This window comes from Gasterosteus aculeatus, chromosome 17 (assembly GCF_964276395.1).
Source record: "Gasterosteus aculeatus chromosome 17, fGasAcu3.hap1.1, whole genome shotgun sequence".
Taxonomy (NCBI): domain Eukaryota; kingdom Metazoa; phylum Chordata; class Actinopteri; order Perciformes; family Gasterosteidae; genus Gasterosteus; species Gasterosteus aculeatus.
In genome coordinates, this window is record NC_135705.1 from 5981859 (window position 1) to 6005647 (window position 23789).

Sequence of the window (23789 nt, forward strand, 5' to 3'; positions counted from 1 at the left end):
ATCATGTAAATGTCTAACCTTTTCTGTTCACCTTGGCATACATTTTGGTGAAAGTGCTGGCAGATACAGATGATTTTTAGGATTTTTTTTTGTTGACGGTTGCTGAAGGCACCACCACCAGGACTACTGGCCCACAAAGCAAGTTGATGAAATCTGGCATAAGAGCTACTGGCTGGACTCGACCAGTCTGGCATGGAGAAAATAAATGAATTAAAGATAACATTTTGGGAAAACATGAAACATTGGGTAAATTAGAAAAAGATGTTCTGAATGTACTATTTTATTTCTGGTTGGTGTTGCTTAGAGATTACACCTTTTCCCCTAAAAGAGGTTGCACAGTTGCAAGTGTTTCAATTATTGCAAACCTCAGTGGATTAAAATGACGGCGTCAGACACACACAAAGATATACATCAGCATCTGGGAACTCTGCAGAATGTGGGTTGCGGCAACTCCTCCGATCTCCGTGTCCAAACTATCCACAGCAACTTGTGTCTAGCAGTCACATGGGCACATGGACTTCCCTAGACCTCCATCTCAATGTAATTGATAAAAAGCATAATACATTATCGAGTCTGAGTGGGAAGAAGATTCAATTAGTGCCGACTATGTTTTCTTATGACATTTCTAGTACCATTATTGCCTGATCAAAAGTGCGGAGAGCAAAAAGCCAAAGAGTTGCAAGGTGGAGGTGCTTAATCTAATCAAGAACCATGTGGGTGAGTTGATAAATGCTTTAAGTTTTTTCTTCTGGCTGCATATTTATTTTTATATAACAATGATGCAACTATCCTATTTCCCTTTTCCATAGGTTTAAATCTTTAGAAAAAAGAAAACAATAATGGCGTAAATATTATATGTAGCCGAGACTATATTATTGGGACCAGTAAAGAAGATTTCGGTAAATTGTGACAAAGCCATCTGGGAGGTGCAATGGAAAACGGCTCGCTCACATGTGCAGTTCTTCCTTTGTTTGCATCATCAAACAAACAAAATCTGTCAGTCACATTGCCTCCAAAACATTAGTCATTTTTCCTTTCAGTTTCAGGGTGAATGTAATTCAAATTAATCACCTCACTAGGATTCAATTACTTTTCACACCAACTCTCTCAAAAGGAGTTATTATCATTTTAAGAATGTTTCACAGTTGGTTTTCAAGTTGGAATTCAATCCTCCCCTTCAATATGTTTCAGAAAATTTAAATGACATATCTTCACAGAGAGCTTGGACATGCGCTCCCAATCAGAGTGGAATGTAACTTAATTCATAACAGTGTCCTCGCTAAGTTAGATAACATGAATATGCTGCACAGCTTGTGCCCTTTAATTGAGCTTTTGGCTCTGAAAGAAAACATTCACCCAGTAAAAGACAGACAGTTTAAGAGATTTTAATGTGCTTTTTCATACAGTATATTGTATGCATATCCAGCATAGCATTTCTCATACATATAACTCTCTTATATCCAGGAAAAGGTAGAGCTGAGAGGATAATTAACAGTCACTCTACGATAACATTATCTCTGCCATACAGTGATGGCACTGCACGGCCGTCTCCGAGGCTCCCTTTTTACTCAGAGGCCGTGATACTGATTCCAGATGTTTTCAACCGAATTCTCCCACTGCACAAAGTAATAACACTGAGAAACAAATATCTAAAAACAATAAGTGTGCTGAGGTTGAGTACATTATTTACAGGAAAAAAAAACAGACGAAGACAGAGGTTAACAAATACAAAGTTGGAAAATAAGTTAGAGAAATCAGCCATCTCCTAACCATCCATAACTTGATTATACTTGATTTTACGCCACAATTCACAGCAGTTTAGAGGCAAAAAACTGTCCCCTGCTTCTTCATCGTAATCAATATGACTATGATTTCCATCATTATCATTATAATCATCGTCATCGTTTTCACTGTCTCTTTTTCTTTTCCTTTTTTTTTTGTTGCAGTCTTACTCATTTACCCCAAGTAAGGGTGCTCACTTTGGAAGTTGTAGTCCGGACACACTTTTTGCACCAGCTTGTAGTCGATGCTGAAGAAAGAGATGAAGATGCAGATCACTTTGAAGGGTTTGCCACAGAGCCAGCTGGCGTGGGACTGGGTGCTCTCCGTGAAGCAGGTCTGAGAAGGGTCGTACAGGCAGGGTTTGGGCTTCTTGGACCTGTTGGTTTTCTCGTACTCCATCCGACAGTTGAAGGTCTTTGTCTCTTTCGTGTTGCCGGTGGACTGCTGGGTCTCCTGGACCTGGACGTCCTGCTGAGTGTGGGGGTGCAGATGCTGGACAACTTCGAACTCCACCACCTTGGTCGGTGGCACGATACTAACCGACACGTTCCCCAGGCTGGACGAGTTGTGGCGGAAGTAAACGGTGAACGTCCCGTTGATGTGGTCGACGATCTTCCCAGTCACCAACAAGCTGAACTTCATGGTCTTGACATTGAAGAAGAAGTCCCCCCAGCCGAAGATCTTCTTGGTCTTCATGGCTGTCTTTAGTGAGGGCTTGCGCTTGGAGCGGTACCCTGTCTGGTCCAGGACCAGAGACTGGTTCCGGGCCGAGTCGTACGGGTTGAAGTAGCTGTAGGTGGGCGGCTTGGATTTCATGGCCGTCTGGTCAATGGAGGTGGAGAAGATACGGGTTTGGTACGGCGGTTTAACCACTCCCCCTGTTGATCCTCCCACTGTACCCCCACCCATGCCGTAAGGAAGCGTCTTCATCACCGACCCCACTGGGCTCAGTTCTGAGAACTTCACCTGCTTCTCCAACCCTTGGACCTTAAGAAAAGAAACGCAAAAGAACAAGAAGAAAAGTTTATTTCAACAGGCCAAAGTAAGTTTTCACATAATCCGCAGAACAAAAAGCAGCAGTTTTAGTTTAGTCTCTACTTAAATGTGTTATAAACTCTAACCTATAAAATACAGTCACAGTGCAGATTTACGTAGCAGTTTAGGGCTCTGCACCTATGTCATGCCAGTCCTGGCAAGGCCAGAATTGTCTGCTCTCAGTATTGGGAGTTGAATCAGCAACCTACTATCATCATCATCATCATCATCATCATCGTCATCAGTTATCACACGTCCTTTCTTTTCAAAATGTACCTTAAATTTGATCTATAATAAAAAGAAAAGAATGTTCTAATCACAGACATTATCATAATCGGAAGTGATTTAGGTCAGTCCTCCTTTTACCTCACATGGTATTTACTTCCCCGAGCATCCCAGTTGTTGCAAGTCTTGCATTTCATCTCTTGCATTCAACAAAACAAAAACCATCTATTTTTGTTAACACACCTCAATTTAGTTGTCAGCGTTGCAACAGAGATGAAAACATCTCTGCGTGTGAGGTAACGGATGTGAGCCTTTGTTAGCTTAGACAGCTTTCTGCCTTTAATCCACAGTCTAACTGGGTACTCACCGGGCTGATTGACTACAAGTCTTCCTCTACTCTCTTTCATGTCTCATCAATCACATCACTGCCATGCAACCAACCATGTGCCTACACCAGCACACTTTAAGGCGCACACACCGGGGCACACAGACGCGTTCGCAAACATGCAAACTACAAGCTCAAAGCTGTCACGAAGTGACAGGGAGAAGTATTACAGCTATTCGGAGGGGTTACATGTGCTTCCCCTGAGGATGCATTTGGATAGAGTTATAAACTGTTGTAGTGGATAAACAAAGCAAAAAAAAATAAAAATGAAAACAGCATTTCAAAAGAAGTGCAGGATCAGATCTTTGTGTCTTCTCATGCAGGGACAGTTTACTGCTCCCTTCATTCTTATCCAGGGCAGTGCAACCGACAGGTTTGTGCCAAAGCGGTCCTCATCGCTCATCAATCACTGAACCTAATAATAACTCCACAGTGCAGCGCTCAATACAGCTCCTAATGCATTCAGTCATTCAATTAATGTTTCTATGTCTGTCGGCCATTCATTAACATGCCCACAGCGCTGATTTCTAAGTAGATCGATTGAGGAGAAAATAACTGAAAGTTTATTGACGGCTGGAGGACTGAATTACAAAAAAACGACAGGTGTTGATAAACGACCAGCGGGTGGGATAATGACCCGGTGAGGATTTTTTTTAACAGACCTCACCTCCCTTTCGGTGGCATGACAGCAGGCCCCCGCGGAGCGGCCGTGCGATTTTAAGCAGGTGAATTGGGGACGTGAGTCGACTTTGGCGCTGACAGGAAGGAATAAGCCACAGTTGACGGCAGAAAGACACCACGATGTGCAGCAACCAACAGTGTGTACAGTGCAGGCAAGATAGGGACTTCCTGTGAATGCGCTGTCAGCGTTGCTGTCAGCTTGCTCCATGTGTTGCCATCTGTCAGACTAACACTCTGCTGGCGCGGGCCTAATCATTTCTCCTGCTGATGGCAAGGAGCCTGAACTAGCACCATCATCATAATCCTTAACAATATTCAGCGGCAACATCACGCTAGGAACCTCAACCTAACCCTCGGGGTCAACTGCGTAAGGCTCAAAAAGGATTTTTCTTAAGGGGTCTGAGGTCGGCACGGGTCTTTTTGAGGGAGGATGGCAACTGTACACAGTCAGCAACTTTAACAAACATCGATTGAATGGAAAAAGATGAGCATGGAGAGAAGGCTTCTTCTTCTGTGTCACAAAAGTAATAAAATGCCAAAAGAGACCAGTGAATACATGGACTTTCTATTAGCATAAATATGTGTTTTTTTGTACTGGACAGTAAATCCATTTAAAGGGTGAGGATTTGTTGGAAGAAATATCAGATGTATTTTTCTTGACAGGAAATCCATACGCTATAGACTTTCTGAAAAGCAGCGGATGTTTGCTATAAGGTCAAATCAGGCGGCCGCAACCGGCAGGAGATTGACGGTTTAGAAAAATACAGCCTCGTACTTTTCATCCTTGTCATCCTCTATTTGGTCAGGTCACAATGAGTTAGAAGTAATGGATGTTGCTGTGGATGATAAAGAGGCTCTGAAGCTATGGTACACTATATTTACACACTAAGCAACTTAACTGGAGAAAACATTTTAGCTGCATACATTCATGTGTTCAACTAAATGTGTTACCGTTATCAATGCATAATGCAATTCCGGCCAAAGCATAGAAATTCCTATGTTTAAAAGTCTTCATTGACTTCATTGACTAGGCCAGAAATGTTAAGGATGTGCTGTACTTAGTGAGTCAAAGCTAAAATGGCCATAACATACAAACAAGTGATTATCATTGAAGGTACTTCTTCATAAAAGTAAGTACTGAATAAATTATAATTACTGTCTATAATTACTCCCGATAAATGGACTGAATGGACAACCCAAAAACATAATGCCTCCAGATGCATAAGGATTTATTCAATGTTATTACACATACATGTTTGTGCCGAATTGAGTGGCAATCCATTCACTTTCACTTGATACATTGCACTCTAAAGAGAAACAGATGGTTGTTCTACGAGAAAAATCAGGGCATCATGAAGGTCATTTGAATTTATCCTCCAGGGATCAGAAAATTCATTAGAATCCGTCCAGGAGTTGTTGACAACGGCAGCATGACTTTTGTAAAAACAATTAAAGTAGAAGTTGCTCCCCAAAGAAGCTTTAAAACAATGACTTTACCTTCCCAGCCTCTGCTATCACATTCAATGTGACAGACCGAGCACGTCTAACGGGGACGAACCAGCTGAGGGCTGGTTGACTTTTAACTTTTTAATCAACGTGTCTTTAGCGTTTCCTCCATTTAGGAAAGAGATCCCTGTTTGGCAGCATGCGATGGAATAGGCACAGTGGTGGACTTATACATATGTATGTATAGGCAACTCAATAACAGCACAGCCATAGCAAGAACAATCAGATTACAGAGGTTGGGAGATAGAGGGAGATAGTGTAGAAAATGTTATTAGCGGAGAAGTGAGATGAGGAGCGCAGAGAGAGTAAGGAGATCGTGTACATTTTCTTGGAACAGTGAGCATTAATCATCTATAACCTCATTTGGAAGTTCACATGAGCAGAAAAGCATCTTGGGTTGCCGCTTATAGATGGGACGCCTTAAAAAAAACGACTTAGAAGTACATGCAAGAATGAAATGAAGGAGATGTTCGGTGAGGAGATTATGAGTGTAAATCAGAGTCAGTGACACAAAAAAAGTGGACACATGTGCTGGAAGACGGAGAAGGGCTTAGAGGTAGAAAGACAAAAGACAGACTGAGCGCTGGAGGGACTCACACAGGCTTATCAAATAGTAGAGACGGTCACATGAGCTCTGCTGAAACCTGACATATAACATGCCACCACAATTAAGATCTCTTTTCGTCATTAAGAGAGACAGAGAGACAGAAGCTTTCGGATCAATGGCAGCACCTCCGATCTCGCTTCCTTTCTGCTCTCTGTCTGTCGGGTATCTGATCCTCCGGCGGGGGCAGTTTCGCCCCCCCCCTCCCACCTCTGTCCATCATTTCCACACCTCGTTGATGGCGAGAGCATTCAGAGGAAATGGACCTCGCTTACCGGCTGCGCAACAAGCATCAGACTTCCCCTCTTCCGCCTCCCGCCCTGCGATCCGTCCCCACAGAAGGACTAATGAAAAAATGAAAGCAGCTTGTCTCCCCCCCCTCCTCTCTCTCTCTTTCTCTCTCTCTCTCTCCCAGGCTTGTTTCTTTGTTTAATTGGAGTTTTATTGGTGACAATCAATTCATTTCTATCTGTGCTCCAGGCTGCATTGATCGGCTTGTCACAGAGGAGAGTCAAATGTACAGTTCCCCTCCCACCGCTCTGCGAAGGCGAGACTCTGATGCCAGCCACTGACTTTTACTACTTCACTTCTTGTTGTGATTAGAAGCAGAAATGGATTTTGTTCTTTCACATTTTAAAGTTGACCTCATCGTTTCTTAAGAGGAGTCCGAGAGGCTGCAAACTATTTACAAGCAGTGAGAGAACAGAATACAGGATGAGACGTTGGATGTTGAATCAGTTTTTTCTTCACTCTTTACCTTAAATGCTCCCAAATACCATTAATCTGTTTAAGCTGACGGTGAAAAAGTCTTAAATAAGAAAAAGTTAACTACACTATTGGTATAAGTTGTGTGCTGACCCTGTGGTTGCAATAACTTTAATCTCAACTATATCATTTAAGTTATGATGTTTAGATTTTCAGCGGTGGAAAGTAACAAAGTAGATCTACTCAAGAACTGTCTTTCAAAGGTACGTTTACCTTACTTAAGTATCTCCATTCATGCCAGCTTTCACTTTTTTTAATGCACATTTATAATTAATATAAATATAATAAATAAATGATGCATTGTTCTAATTCAGCTCTGCCTATAAAAACACTACATGGATGAGCACATTCATGCATCAATATTCTGAATTACATAATGTCATAAATGATTATCCTAAAATTGACTACTTTTTGTACTTTAAGTGGATTTAAAAAGTTGTAACATTTTCAATGATGGACTTTCACTTTTACTAGAGTATTTCCACCCAGTGGTACTACCACTTTTCAGTGCTTCTTCCACCGTAATACTGAAAGCCTTACAGTGACCGGGGAAAGGAGAATTATTCAGGGAAATCTCCACACGACTTCCTCTTCGGTTTTTTTTTCCCCCCCATGATGCAGTTCAGTTGGCTTCACCGGTCTGTGACGTTGGCGCATGCTGGGGGCAATTCTTTTGCAGCCAAGTGTGAAGCAGATGAGACAAAGGGTCAGCACCTCCAAGTCAATGTCCTGCTGCCCACGAGTGAAGGAATTCAAGTGCCACGGAGTCGCGGCGACAGCTGGAGGTAACGTGGAGGTCAGGGTCAACATGCGCAGTCACGGTTAAGGAGACTTCCAGAAGTTTGGCGTACGTGTGCATTGGGAGTTCATCATTGAAGATCGCTTGGATAGTAAGAACACAAGGGCCGCTGCAACCTGCAGCTCAGTAGCTGGTCTTAAAAGACAGAGGAGTCTTCGTACATGTTCGATTCTACCAGCAACGACTTGACTTGACTCGTAATATTTAAAAAAATAAAGAAACTTTTGCTGCTTCCTCCAGAGAAATCTGAGAACTGAAAATGACATTTAATTACAAAATAAAGCCAGGAGGAAAAAAGATAAACCAGTAGGAGGAAAATGAAGAGAGAGAGAGAGAGGGAGAGGGAGGGGGGGGGGGGGGGGTTGAAAAAGAAAAGGCAGTAAAAGCGATTTCGCAGTCCAGTGGTGTCGCTGGATTATCATGAAAATGAAAGCTACTGAGTCAGGGAGTATCAGGGAGCAAGGAAATGGAGCCGAGACAGATAACACTGTAAGGGAGAAGAAGAAAACGAATAAGAGGACGAGTGTAGAGGAAAGCAGAGAAGTGTGTAAAACAATGTGGAGGGAAAGTGCAAAGAAAGAGAGAAAAAGCTAAAAAGACAATATATATACGACACACAGTGAGATTATGAGTGCAATAAGAAAAAAGTGAGAATCACTTCAGCCCATAGAGAATAATCAGAGGTTCCTTGAGAAGTAATATCTATAATATTGTTTCGAGAAGACCAGCTCAGGTCTGGAGTATTAAGGTTTTCCCCATGTATCAGGCACAATGTTAGAAGTATATGCTTGTTGATCACGAGCCGAAGTTTAATATAGAATAAGATGTACTTTATTTTGCATATACAACAAACAAAGCTTCATTAAAGGGTTGTTGGGATCAAGCGTCAACTGAGGGAAAAACAGTAAGAGAGACGTGAGACAGTAATCTCTGCCATCTGGGTAAGAGGATTTATAAAGGTGGCTTAAGTGTTATACTGTATGTTGACAATATTACACAATATTGTAGATGGCAATAAGATCAAGATTGGGCGGAGAAGGAATCCCTTGTCGGCGTGCGAGGTATCAGTGAGAAACTCAACTAGACTCCTCCCTGTTACCACTCAGGTTTTATGTAATTAATTAATATCTTAAACGATTTATAAATAAACGTATAAACATTTGTTCAGGAAAAACCTCTTTGTACAATATCTTTGCAGATGTATTCCTTAATACTTATTACTAATCCGGTCAACATAAAGCTGCAGGCAGCAGCTAGTTAGCTTAGCTTGGCACAGTTGCACTATAGAGTGCTTCAGGGAAGACGCATTTTTGTAGTTAGCTTCATGCTCCAAAAAAAGCCTATGGGATTTTTTTCTTGATTATCTCGTAGAAAAAAATATTCAAATATCTTATCCTTATCTTATCTTATCCAAAGCATTTTGCCAAAAAACAACTCAGAGTGCAGAAATGCTGACTCACTTTGAGATTTCAGAATGCATTCTGAAGGCACCACACCGGCACCTTTAAAACCAACAAAACAATGTGTGATAGCTTGTTTGTTTAATCCATATAAAAAGAAACGAGGGTATACAAATATTTTGGGGGATTGTGCCTAACGGGAGCAGCATTTCTTGAATTGAAAAACAACAACAACTCGGCAGTTTGTGCTCGGCTATGATAAGTCATATGTTTTGAGGGCAAACATGACTGTGTTTAATCTTCTCGTTGGTGTTCCCAGGGTTTTATGAGCATAATGATGTTTGCTGATGTTGACACGACATGGCGTCACCAGCGGCTCACAACCACTTGACGGCACTTGACAGCGAGAAACCAAACACTGGGGCACGGAGCGAACCCTTCCTCGAGAGCACGGGGTGATAAAGTTAGTTTACTCAAAAAAAGATTCCACCGAACAGAACAAACCACTACCTTCAAAACCAACTTCTCAAAAATGAGGTGCGATAAGCTGTGTAAGATTTTAACCAAGCGGCCCCCCTTGAAAACATAAGCACGCAGTGCCAACACATTAAGTGCAATGTCTAAGTCCTCTTCGTTTTACCAGGCACCAAATCAGAGAAAACCTTAATTACAAATGTTAAAACCTAGTTTTAACCTACTAGTCTGTGTATTATTATACAGCCCTCAAAGAAACTGAAAAACCAAGATGCAACACTTTAGGATGATCATTCAGGCTTTGGTGCATTTATACAGTAATAGAAGTAAATGAGTTGGTCACAACGACAGATATTGATAGAAGATACCCAAAACAAAATAAACCATATGAAATAGAGAACAAAATGACTTGGCCTGCACGGTGAACCGCTTGATCGATTTGTGAAAACCTCGCACCTTTTCATGCCACCTGCCGAGCGGTGGACAGGGGAGGCGGCGGATACAAACCGCAGTCCGCTTTATCTCCAAAGCCATTAGAAGATTTCGCTCTCGGGGAGCCCGACTTCAGTGGCCATAGATCAACTCCGTGCAGGAGTCCTCCCTTGTTCCTCCTAATCTCACTGATCACATCAGATCACCCCCACGCCACAGTGTGCCTGGGTGGGCAGACTTGTCTCCAGCGATGCCACCTGATCAATCACCCGAGGGCCCTCTTTGGGGCCCGTTGGAGGGGGGACGCACCGGTGGAATGAGGGCTCGTCTCGTTTGCATGCGGGCTGGCAGGCCATGCGTCAGAAGATGACAGCCCATCCCGTCCGTCCTTAAGGAAGATGTGCGGGGAGGGTCGCTGGGCTGTGCCTTGACTTTAATCATTCATCTAAACAACTGCTGCAGAAGTCTGGGACGAGCTGCCACGGGGAGCGGGGAATATGAAAACCGACGTTGCGCCACCGAATGGCTCATTTGTAAATGTGTAAACACATATTTGACTCAGATTGCAAAAGCACAAAGCGCGCCCCCCCCCACCCCCCCCCCCCCCCCCCCCCCCCCCCCACACTCCCCGCCTCCCAAACCCCTCTTCCATCCCATCGCTCTCATAGATGCATGTGTTGAACTAGTTTCAAACTCATCAAGGTTGGACTGAGCCGGGTTCTCCGTGAGCGACGCGTCGGGCGCTTAAGTGACAGTGATTGATGCGCTGTGCGTCCCGCAACTTATCGGGCGCGCGCAAACAGATAAACAGCGGGCACGTTTGAGATGAATACAGAATGAAATAAACACAGGGGAATGGCAAAGACGAGGGGGGAAGAAATCCACCCCTCCGAACTATCTGCATAATGACTATGGGAGGGAAGCAGAGATTCCCAGCGGGTGAAGCCGAGCCCGGGAGACGTCTGCTGGCGAGGGACGCGGGGACACGCGGGCCTGTGACGACTCCGACAAGTCACCCAGGCGGCAAAATAAAGCCTGGCTTCCTCCCGTTTGTTTCCAGTGCTCATCAGCGGGAGAACTGGATGACGGATGGACCGGCGCTGCGTGCATCGCCGGCGTGTCACAGTTACTCAGCATAATAAAGACCTGCTCATTTTCCTTTTTTTTAAATTTTATTTTTTTACCAGCCTGCGGTCTCACAGCCTACAATCCATTTAATTTCGTTTTTAATCTGCCTTTGTTTGTCTCCCTTCACCGCTCACTTCTTTCACCCTCCCTGTATTCGCCATCACTAAATTGTTTTCATGCATTTCGTCTATTTTCCTTTTTCCTGCTTCTTTCCAAATCTTTCATGCGTGATTTGAACATTTTATGACTGGCACCGGATTTTCCCTTCTTTTAATTATTTTCTGTTTCCCCAATCCATTTCTCTCTCAGCCCCTTTATGTCCATAACCCCCCCATGCAATTCATTCCCAACATCATCCTGACACTTGATCCATTCCTACCGAGTCTGCATCCACACATGCTTCCACCTTCCCCCCCTCATCTCCATGTCTCCATTACCAAAGTCATTACCCGTTTAAAGATGCACCTTTAACTCCATCCCTCCATTTGACTTTCCTTCCCACTTTCCTTTCGCCTCTGCCCCCCCCCCCCCCCCCCCCCCCCCCCTCCTCTCCCCCAATCTGTTTCCCCTATTTGGGAGTCGGCCAGACTTTTTGAAACGTAAAAGGATGATTAGACAAAGATGAAAAGACTAAGCGTTTCCACTCATGCTGCTTCCCCGCTGTGAGGGATGCTCCATGCATTCGGGATCACGGTGGGGCCGTGCTGGTGAAAGGTGGGTGGCGGGAAAAGGGGGGGAAGGGGGGAAGCAAAGCTCAAACCTGGAAGGAAAACGGTGTCTCTCCAAGTTGGGTGACACTTTCCTAAGCGGGGCTGATGACAGAGTTAATTGGAGAGAAAACAGTAGGAGGTGCCAATGAATAAAACCCCTCGGAGGTGCTGGCAGGAGGGCACGGCGGCGTTTCCCTTTTCACTTCAAGGTTATGCACACGCGCTGAAACACACACCTGCTACTGACACTAAAGCGACAAGGTTCGTGTAATATCATTTGCATAGAAAGCACACGATTAGCTCTAGGTTTATTCTGTGCAAGCAATTTGATTAAAAGGAGCTGGAAATAACAGGATAGGTGAGATAGATGAACATAAGAATGCACACACACATCCGAGCGCACAATGCATTGCAAGTTTTTCTCCTCCACTGCCTTTTGGATGCCTTTGCCAGCGTATAAATCACCCAGCTTCAAGGACGCAGCACTGGGACCCCTAACTGGGATCTTTCACATCCACCATCTGGACGCAGAGTGCTGACCAGCGGCCCTGCTCTCATTCTGTTCCTCAGTACGAGCCGCAAGATGGGGGGGCGGGCGCGTACTGGAGACAGAAACCTAATCAATCCAACGACTGCTTGGTATGTGCTGCAGTTAATAGCAAAATCCACTACGGAGATGGAGAGGAGTTGAATACTGCAGTAATGATCAGACCTAAAGAAAGAGAGAGAAAGAGAGGCTATCTCTGCTCACCCAGACCTGTCACACACTTACCCCCCCCCCCCCCCCCCCCCCCGCTTATACCCCAAACCCCCCCTCTCTCCGCTCCGCTCGCCCTCCTCCTGCGAAGGGTGTTCTTCCATCATTCGACTTGGTTTCACACTCCGAGACCCAATATCAGAGTTGATATGAACAGATAACAGAAACACATGATTGTCTTTCCACAGACAATTGTGTCCACTACGGTTATTTGTGTCATGCTATCCACTGGTGTAAGTGGGCCTATACGTCTCCGGCCCGCCCGCCCGCCCGCTGCCTTTCCATCAGGCCGAAAACATTGCGAAGGACAGCGGCATTCCTCCTGGCCTCCCTTTCCATCTGATGGGACAGCCGCTTTGTTCCAGCTCAGGTCACCTCACCTGCTGGGTGCTGCCCGGTGGCTCATCACTTGGTCACTGTCAACGCCCACGTGTGAGCCCACACACACACACACACACACACACACACACGTACACACACACTGTATTCTTCAAATGTTTAAATCACTCGAAAAAGATTTACTTTATCACAGGGCTTTAACGAATTATTATTTTTATAACTAATTGACAAATCACACTTGCCATGGTGATTGAATAAGGTATTTTAAATGCTATTGTTTTATTTGAGGATTATATGCATGTAGCTATAAAATGTAGCTTTCTCTTAAATATTTTGTTGCAAATTTAAAATACTTTCTCCAGTGTTAGCAAGGTAAGGTTGTATATTTAAAAACTCAGATATTTGAACTTTTGTTTATGGTTAATAATATTAACTGCAGGTGTGGCTGCCGCCTGATTCCATGTAAAGGAATGATCAATATTTTTGGTTTAAAATAATGAAAATGATTTGATGATTAAATGTAGATCGAGAGATATTCAGTTAATTATCACAAAATAAGTATAAAAACCGTGAAACCAATGGGGAAGTTTCTTAAACATGCATTATTGTTACTGACCAGCAGGGGGCGACACAACTTCTCACCCTATATCACCTCAGTATTCATGTAAGTAAACTACACAATAAATTTCAGGGCGGTGCTACCTTATTTAGTGTTTGGTTATAAATAGCAAAAGAAAAATGGCAATGGACAAAAAAAGGTCTTAACAGTTATTTCACAGACACAAGAAGCAACTAGCAGAGTATTTTTGTAGAAATTAAACTCTTAGCAATGCTTTGCAAGCTACAATTTAATTACTAACCTGCTCTCATTCACACTGCTTGATTCAACAGCGATAAAAGGCTCTGGACAGACGCAGACTTGTGACTAATAATCCAGCAGGATCTGTGGTTCAATTACCGCGTGGGGCAGCGCTCCTCTGTCCCTGGGCAAGATGCTTTACTGCAATAGCTTCAGTAAACACACAAACACACAAACGCAAACACACAAACTGAGCAAACGGCAGAGCCAATGCACACACACAGCTTTTATAAATGTGATGTCACTGACAAAAGGATATCAACACTGATACATTTCTCTCCCTCGTTTTTCCCTTAAAGATATGTCCTGAAGAAACATATTGGAAGATTGGATATTGGCACTATCTAAATGAATGTTTTCAGGCCCGGGGGACGCTGAGGCTCACTGCACCGTCTGGGTCTTAAAAAAATCAGGGGACAGCTGAGGAAAAAGCTTGGCTGAAGCAGCTTATCCACAATGAGTGAGAAAACTCAGGAAATGAATAGTGACCCATGAAGTCAATTCCAGCTCTTTCAATAAAGTCTTTCGACGGTTAGTCGGCGCAGCCAGTTTCGGGCTGAATTAAGAGCGCCAACCGTTCCAGGGGCTCATCACGTGCTTCTTAAGTGATGTCAAAGACATTGTGAACATCCCACGTTTGGAGAACACGTGATTGAACGCCTTTTGTCAACCAGCCGGGACAATAACAAGACCAAAAACCTGACAAATTCAACAAAAACACAAGAACAATTTGAGGTCCCCCGCCTCGGTCCAACCAGACCTACAGAAGAAACATACAACAAAACCGAACTGGCCGACAGACGCCCACCCGGTGTAATAACACAAGTCGGGTGTGGGGATCTGGCGTGCTTCCAGAGCAGATGGGTGGGTTGGGTAGGGGTGCGGGGTTGGCCTCGTGGGTGGTTGGTGCAGGAGAGCGCCCAATCTGTCATTTCTAACAAGCCAGGAGACTTGCAGCCGGGGCAGGTCACAGACCCAGGACACACAGACACGTCGCCGCTCGTCCTCACGCAGGCGACGCGTTCCCACTGTGGCATTCCTGCTAATTAGGGCACAAATGAATGATCCCAGCGAGTGAGACTGGCTGGTTCTCCTTCATCTCCCCGTCGACGTTTAGCTTTCCTCCCGTCTGCAGCTACCTCTTCTCCTTTGTTTGGTCTTTTAGAAATCCCTTCGTCTCTTTAACGCGCTTTCTCCTCCTCCAAGACAGATGAGAGAAACACCTTTAGAATGATATTGTTTCTAATTTGTAAATCGAGAAAATAATTAAGGGGTGTGCAAAAGGAATCAAACCACCATTACGGCGGCAACACCTTCAATAAATGATTTTCCTGCTGAAAGTGCTCTGGTTAAAAAAAGACGTATAAGAGATCTTGTAGAGCCTTTTAATGTTGAAACTATACTCATGAAACGTCAGTAGAATAAAGATGTTAATCTAAAAAACTAAAATATTTTAACAACACGTTGTCCACGGCTCAGAAAAACCTCCAGAAAAATCTACTCTGCTTTATGAATCAATACTTTCTTAATCTTAAATTTTGGAAATCTTCATTAAATTGTTGGCGTGCCGATACATGTTGTCCACTGCACATCTTATCTCTTCTAACGCCTCACAGTGCTTTGACATCCAGACTTGAAAGATGAGACAGAAGCTTTAAAACCTTGTTCGGCTAACGACCGCAGATCACACCACTCACTGAAAACAGCCCAACACTATCAATTTCGATTAACTTGACTTTCAATGTAATTTTAAAGTTTAAAAAAATCCCTCAAACGTTGTCCTGAGATCTTAGCTTTGAACCGCAACGTGTTTTATTTTGTGCTGGGTCCTATGGGGATCCACTTCAAATGGCCCATTTGAGAAATGGCAGTTTTTGAGCTCTTTGGATTCTCAGCACCAAAGGTTGATGCTAATTTCAAACTGAATAACTGCCTGGGTCAAATATGACTGCCATCAGCTGATGACTAAGACCTAAAACCCTAAATCGACTGCTGGATTTGCAGAGAAATTTACAGGAAATGCTCATGATGCTTTCAGTAAAGTCGTTGGTCATTTAACATTGATCTGTCTTACATTATTTTTCTAGTTAGCGTTTAATTATCAGTACATTAAACCGTTAAAAATCATGTGTGTGACTTGTAGAACGAGTTGTGGCAGTTGCTCCTTAGATCTGCACCGCCGAATAAATTGCTCGTTCTGTGGATGTATTTAATGCTCCTTCAGGAAGAACGTTGATGTATTCTGGTGCAAAGTTACAGGGAAACTACAACACTCTCAATCTGGCAGCGCTCTCCGGGCCACCTTGCCCATGATGCATCAGTGGAAAACTGACCTTGAGTGCTAGTCATTAAGGTCCGGAAGCATCGTTAGTCCTGCTTCCCCGCTGCACCGGCTAAGAATAGGAACATGAACACAATCACTCACTCATCATCTCCATGTATTTTTCCTTTCTTGCTTTTATTTTGCTCTCAGCAGTAGATTATTTTTGGCAAGAGAAGAACTAAAACATTGAAATATCCTGCTGTTGTATATGTGGGAGTAAGTGAGATTAAATGAGCATCTATATCAACAAACACACGGTATATGGAACTCTTTTTTTATTTAATATTCTAATAAAACAAAAGAAAATAATCACTTTCCCTGTGATTCAGACTGCCTTCCCGTAATAATATGAATAAGACATTGGGATCATTTTCTAGCATTGACGGCTTCAAGTTGCGACATGCACCACACACCTTATGTTACTCTTAGATTTTCCTCTTAGATGTCTTACATTTGGTAAGGTTTGTCAGGTATGACTGCTTTACATTTATTACTAGTAAATACATGCACCTTGCTTGATTGACTGGAATAAGCTGAAAAAAAAACACTTTGCAAGATGTGAGAAAGGACATTTCGTTTTAAACACCTGCCTCCCTCTCTGTTTCCTTCTCTTCAGTCACAGTTGGCGCTCCGGTTCACAATCAATACCTTTCACCACTAAGCTAATCTGCAATAACAAAGGCATTACGGACGGGGAAAAATAACACCAAATCTTATTAAATATAGGAGATGGTCTCTTCTCTTTTATGTCTTCCTGTCTCTTGTTGCCTAGGTGAGCAGGAAACCGCTCCGTTGGACAAATGGCAGCGGTCGGATAATTCTCTAAATGCTGTGTGATGAGCGGGCGCAGGGTTGTGGGTAACAGGTAGGAGTTTGGAGCTTAGCATTCTGCGCAACTCTCCTACCGGCCATGTATATTTCACAGACTTGCCTTTTATATTCAGTGTGCGGCTCAGTGGAGCACTCATCTTTATTTCATTTTGTGGCACTTTTTTAATTTGAGCAGAGATTTTTTTTTTCCTTTTCTTTTTTTGCACCCTCCTCCTCTCCCTCCCCCACTCCCTCCATCCTTCCTGACAACCCCCTCTGCCGACTGCATCAGTAATGACATTATGCATCTTCCACTCAGAAGTCTTCAGGGAAGCAAATACTAACTTCTGGCAATCGGATTTCTGCCTTTTCTGCGAAGTGTGTACAAAGAAGGAAAGTATTTGCATGGCTTGATACCACCAAAGGGCAACCAGGAAAAAATGTTGAATGCAAACGGTGTCTGAAAATCCATGAGCGTTTTCTGAAATCATAAAGAGGCTGTCATGAACAATCAAAGGTTCCTTGCAGTTGCTTGAATAAAGCTGGTTAAGAAAGAAAGCAGATGACCGGATTTAAAGGATTAAACACAAATTTAATAAAACCTTCAGCCGAGTGAGTCGCTGCATAATATTATTGAGAACACTCGCGAGTATACAAGCTAATTTTACACAAACTCACAGAACTTTAAAGAATATTTTCTCTCACGTCTTCTTTCATCAAAATAAATGGTAAACTTGTCATGAAATTAAAACTGATCAGTTTAAAGGATCATTTAGAGTTCATAGAAGAAATCAATTTTGTGGTCTATTTGCATGTTCCAATAACGACAAATAGCAATATAGAATCATTAGCATTCCTTTGAAATTATCCTACAAAATAAGTTGATTTAGTATTTTTATCTTCAGTAACAGCTTTAAACATTAGATTGTTGTCGGTTTTTGGTGAGAACTTGCATTGCTGAAAGTGATGTTATATAATTATCAATAACATAAGTTTAACATGTGTACACTGCTGCATGCAGCCCTATAGAACCTTCACCATTCACGGGAATAATAACTCTTGATCTATCACAACATTCAGTTTGATCCACAATACATGTCCAGAATTATTGGGCAACTGATTGTAATCTGTTTTTCTACAATGAAAAGGAGACGTTGGGGTTTGATATCTCAATGACGAACGAGAACGAAATCATTTACTAAACCATTTGGCAACAGAATCTAATCTTTGCTACATCAGAAGTGGTAAATGAAAATGGGAGGGTGGATTGGTATCTTAACAAAGAACATGTGTTATCACAGATGAAAATAAAATCTCACTGAAATAAAATCCCTGCAGAGGCAATGAGCACAAACCAAATGTGTTTGTTGGAGCTGGTTGGTGAAAAATTAAAAACATGGTTTTAAAAAATGAAAAACAATATCTGATACGAATATGAAAATCACTATTCAGGAAAACCACTATTCAGGAGGAATGGGAATTACGGCGTTGGTATGGCCGACACACTGGGGGCCGATTTTGGGAAACACTGACCTTGTGGATTAAACATCTGAGAAAATTACAAAAACATTTATGGGTAAAACTCATTTGTAAATCTCATTTTAATCTCTATTTAGTGGATGTGGCAATCTCCGAATAATGTGCATCCAGTTAAATACAAATTGCTCTGCCTGATGAGATTTTGTAAGATGTGATAAACCTTGAGGCGCTCGACGATGTGCGAACAAAATTTGTGTACGCATCATCGTAGACGTTCCTCTGAGGTTAAGTTCATCTCAAGAATAATGTTCAGATAGTAAACTACGCCATAAATCGTGTGGGTAAAGTGCGTGTGTCGCTCTGGAAGCGAGCGATTACTCATTCAAGGTCTCCACGGAGATTGTTGGTACCAGACTACCGCACAGGTACGTGTACACGCTAGCGTGTTTTTCAAAACCTTTTGGGGGGGTTCTACTTCACAAGGCAACGGGGGCAGTCAATCACTCACAGATATCTTTTTTTAATCTCTTTCTTTCTGTCCTTGCGCGCGTTTGATTTATGTGGCTCAGCAGGCCATCAGGACACGGAGCCGGCCCCTCAATACCGGGCTGTCTGATGTAGCGAGACACGAGCTCACGCTGGCCTGCTTATCTACGCGCTACACGAAAACATCCCACCAGAAACGGGGGAGAGAGAAATCGAATATTAAGGGAAAAAGAATGCCTGCAAAACACGAGGACTTGGGATTACACTGAAGAGTAGACGAGGAGGCGGGACGGAAAAGACGCGATCCTCGGCGAAGCCGCGGCCTGAATGCCAACGCGAGCATGGCGGCAGCCAGCCGGTGTAATTTGTACTATTGGTACCGGCGCAGTTTAGCGCGTTAGCATGCTATGATTCGCCTGTCAGATAAAACGTGTGTTCTGTGTTATTTTTCAAAGGAGCGAGATGCCACAAAGAAGCAACCAAACACCATTCATCTGCACACACTGCGGTGACACAAGGGAAATTGGCAAATATATCCCTTTAAGGCCACAATTAAACCAACAAAATGTTTCCCTTTTGCAGTCAAAAATCAATATCAATGTGATTTTATTAGGAAAAAGATATGGACACACAACCAAGTTGTGGAATCTAAGAAAAATGTAGTCTTGGAATAAATTAAATTTAAATCAGAAATGCTTCTTTAGTTGTCAAGCATATGAGTGGGTGTGCCAGTATCTGTGTTTGATTGACAGCTGAGCCAGCAGGGGAATTGAGAGATGATGTAACCAAACAAACGTATGCAAATCATGTCTGTCTGTAGACACAAAGTAGCAGCGATCTGAACAGACTGGCCACACTGTCATAAAACCCAAAATATAAACTGTTCCCTTTCGGGTATTTTTTTTGCCCTCAAAATAGCACACAGGACGAGTAATTTACAGAGCGGATTTGTACCCTGCAGCAAGAAGACACCACAAACAATTTGATTTCAGACTTCAAATCCGGTAAACAGAGAAAATGGGTCTATAACTGAAAAATATGTGGCAAAAAAAAGAAGAAATAAAGACTAAAGTCATAGTGTGGACAGGATGAGTCGAATGCATCACAGAGCTTGCAAATGAACTTGAATTCATTCAAGCGCTCACTTCCCTAAACTGCAGTTGGTCGAACTTCACGCAGTCACTCATGCACTGACAAATTAAGGTTAAGGTCAACTTCTCCGCCCAAAGTCATAAAGAGGAGAAGAAGAGTCTGATCAGCGCTGCCCGCTGGGTCCGGAGGTTACACTCATTCTGCTGATTCTCTCCTCGTCCATGCTGCATTGATCCGTCTCTCCTCGGATGAACGTACAGAAGCACATCTGTCTGCACGGGGGGGGGGCGTCCCACTTCTCGCTGGGGGAGCCCACGTGTCAATTTCTCCGCCTGTCTGTCACTTCCCGGGCCCTCATTCGCTGTCTGGCTGTTTCTCTAGGTGCCACATTATGTCGCTGTCACTGACTGGTCATGTCGCTACATGCAGGTTGGGGTCTGGTCGGGTGGGGGGGCATCCAGGGGGAGTGGAGTGAACTCGGGCTTCTGGAAACTTGTTCCCTCTGACCAGGACACACGGAGTGAAAGCCATTTCTTTTCACCCGTGATCCAGCTGTGACTGAAAATGAGTGACGAGGAGCGCGATTCCGGCTTTCTTTGGCCGGAGTCTGAATTTTACCGGCTGGGCTTCATGCAAAAGAGCCGAGTGGCACATTAATACATTAAGGTTTAAAAAAAAAAAAAAAGAGAGATGACAATTTTTTAAAGCTACATTCAAATGGTGACAATGTGACAAAAAGAAAAATCCCCGCAATCAAGGTGATGATGTTCCAGCCTAAATCTCACAAACTCAATTTTTTTGCCGGTGGGGATTAATAAAATGTGATGTGAACTAATGCGTGACCTGAGAGGTGATTTATCATGTGAGCTGTATGTAAAACTCTAACTGAGCCCCTCCCAGCTCATATGATACAGAAAGCATTAGAATGATTTAGTGGCTACATTGCTTTAGCAACGTGTCTACGTCTTTAATGCCACCGTTTAAATTTACATAAAATAAATTCACGACGCATTTCTTACCATTCTTATCTATTTTTAAAATACTGAATAAAGAATCTAATCACACACAGTGTAACTTCTTATGACTCTAAGTGAAGTTAAAGAGTCAAATGGGTGACATGTTCCTCCATTAACGTTGGAAATTATGAGTCAATTTAAAGAAAATGGATGCAGGTAGAGTTCACGCAGGTAGCCCAAATAATAGGTTTGACAGGTTTATTGCAGACGTGGAAAAAGCCAATTATTGCGGGTCTTTTTTTTGTCCGAGAAATGTATTCATTGATTGGGATATCAAGATAACTTTTCATAATTCTAGCAAACTGGAATTACTGTCTCGCGTTTTGTTTGCTATCGCCAACCAGACAAGTGTCCAAACTGTCACGACTTCATCCACACACACACACACACACACACACACACACACACACATAACTTGATGCAATAATAGCGTGTAGGCCCTGGTCTTAAGCTAAAAAACAGTGCGACTTTTTGGACTTTTCAACGCATACTGTTCTCTTCAGGTTGCTGTATGAGGATGTCTCCAGTCTGTGCAATCACTTCGTAATGTGTTTAACATCTATTATTTTGCTAGTACTTGTTAAACACTGATCAGGACTTTACTCTCTCTACTAGGCAGGAAACATCTTGTCAGCTGAGCGCGCGCACACACATGAGGGGGCGGACGCAGACAGACATGTTGCTGTTCTCTCATCATCATCTCATCACCGTACCTCTAGTTAATGAAGTTTATAATATTGGGACTATCGAGTGGTTTTACGGTCCGGACAGACAAAACAATAAGAATCTCTTGCGTTGGCTGAAAAGGCTCGTCGGCCCACCGGCAAAGTGGCGGGCCTGCCGCATGGCCCCATGGCCTGTTCTGCCCTGGGTCGATCCAATCACCTAAGCCAAGAGCCAACAGTTATTGTTTCTGCAAACCTACTCCCACATAAACCCATATATATATATATATATGTATATATATATATATATATATATATATATATATAACTCATGTAATAGGAGCAAAAACATGCATGTCAAGGTCCTTCAACATATGCTGACATAAGCCCTGCATGAGCCAACGCGAGGGCAGCTCAGATGTTCTGATGTTCCCCTTTTGCCCGCACAGCCTCAGGTTCAGTCTCCTGTGCACTCTTCTCCTTCCTCAGTCCTGACCTGGACTTCCCTCCCCAGCAAAACCCCTTCGGGACGGCTTGGACCGAGTTAAAGGAAGGGAAAGTCTACCCTCGCCGCCTTCGCACACACCACTCCCACCCTCTTGCCATCAATCTTCCCCCCCCCCCCCCCCCCCCCCGGCTTCCACGTTGCTTGCGCTAATTAACTAAAAACCAAGCAGGAATTTTATATAATTCAACAGCGAGAACTGCCATGTCTTGATCCAGAAACACCCAGAGACAAACATGATGGCTGGAGCCAGAACCCACCATAACGGGGGGGGGGGAACAAAAAAATACGCAAATATCCTCCACCAGCACAAAGCTATCAGAGCACTGGGAGCTGGAAGCTGAAATTATGAAATTCTCAAATATTTTATATCTTCCAGGGCTATATTTTGATCAGACACAAAAGTACTCGCGGGCCTGACCAGTATCATGGCAGGGGGGGAGAGGGAGTGCGGACGACGCAGAAAAAACATGCAAGAGGAAAAAATGGGGCGATGGAGTGAAGGATAGAGGCCCGATTGTGACGGTTGTGACAGGCGGGTGGCAGGTGAGAAAGGTGTGAGATGAAAGAGTGAGGGGGAAACACTGAGAAGTACTGTAGACTGAGAGAGTAGCCGGCAATCTGTGACCAAATGGTTCTGCAGAGTGCTCGCTTCTCCGCTGAAATCTCCTGACCGTTCTCCATTAGGCCCGAGTCCAGGGAATCTATAAAGAAAGTTTCGACACGGGGGAGAACAGGAAAATAAACCGTGCCCTCAATGAAAAGAAAAATCACAGCTTCCACAAGCACGCCTTGTTTCTTTCATCTCAATAATGCATCCCATGTATAGCATCTCCTGAAATCCTGAAGGAAAAACAACGATGAAAACAAGACCCCATTATTGCATTATTCTTCTATATTCTTCTGAAAAACCCCCCACAAAATCCCAGAGATTCTTCTTCCGGATTTCTTATTTATTAATATGGGGTTCATTGCAGTGAGGCTTACCAGAGATGTCACAGTACTAAGACACCTGTGTTACTTTTTGGTTTTACTCTCCCCCCTGCCTCAGTTCTCCAATAAATGCAATGGTTGTCTGAATTAATGTATTACAAGCCATGCTGGAGATATTAAAAAATGCTTTGAAAAAACAAAAAAAAAACAGATTCCATCCTGTATAGTCTGATCTGTAGCGGCGCTGACCCTGAGCGCGCTCTGCTGTCTGCTCCATGAGTTATGGCATTTGGTGTCACTCGGATTACACTTAGTATTTCATTACACGCACATAATCCTTTTCTATATTTCTCCCCTGGGTATGTCACTATTAATCATTGGGTGTTGTGAAAACCCACGGCTGTTTGATACTACATGTGCTACACTCATTTACAAATGTTGCTTGCTCGTGTAGGAAAACCAACAACAAAAAAGGATCAGAAACCTGCATCTACACAATGTAGAGCGGCAATTTAAAAAGGTGCACGTTAGCAGCCGCACACACCAACACACACACACACATTTTGTTTTTTTTCCAACAATTGTTCCTCCTGCTTGTC

At 43.3% G+C, this 23789-nt stretch overlaps 1 protein-coding gene across 1 annotated transcript in view; it reads right to left on the minus strand.

Moving 5' to 3' along the window:
- Nucleotides 1-1369: 1369 nt before the first annotated feature.
- The window catches only part of nxph4 (neurexophilin 4), a 31634-nt gene continuing 9214 nt past the window's right edge, over nt 1370-23789 (minus strand). Inside the window, exon 2 of the mRNA XM_040204892.2 lies at nt 1370-2769. Coding sequence (XP_040060826.1) covers nt 1957-2769 — 813 coding nt within the window. The 3' untranslated portion in view covers nt 1370-1956. The remainder of the gene's footprint in view (nt 2770-23789) is intronic.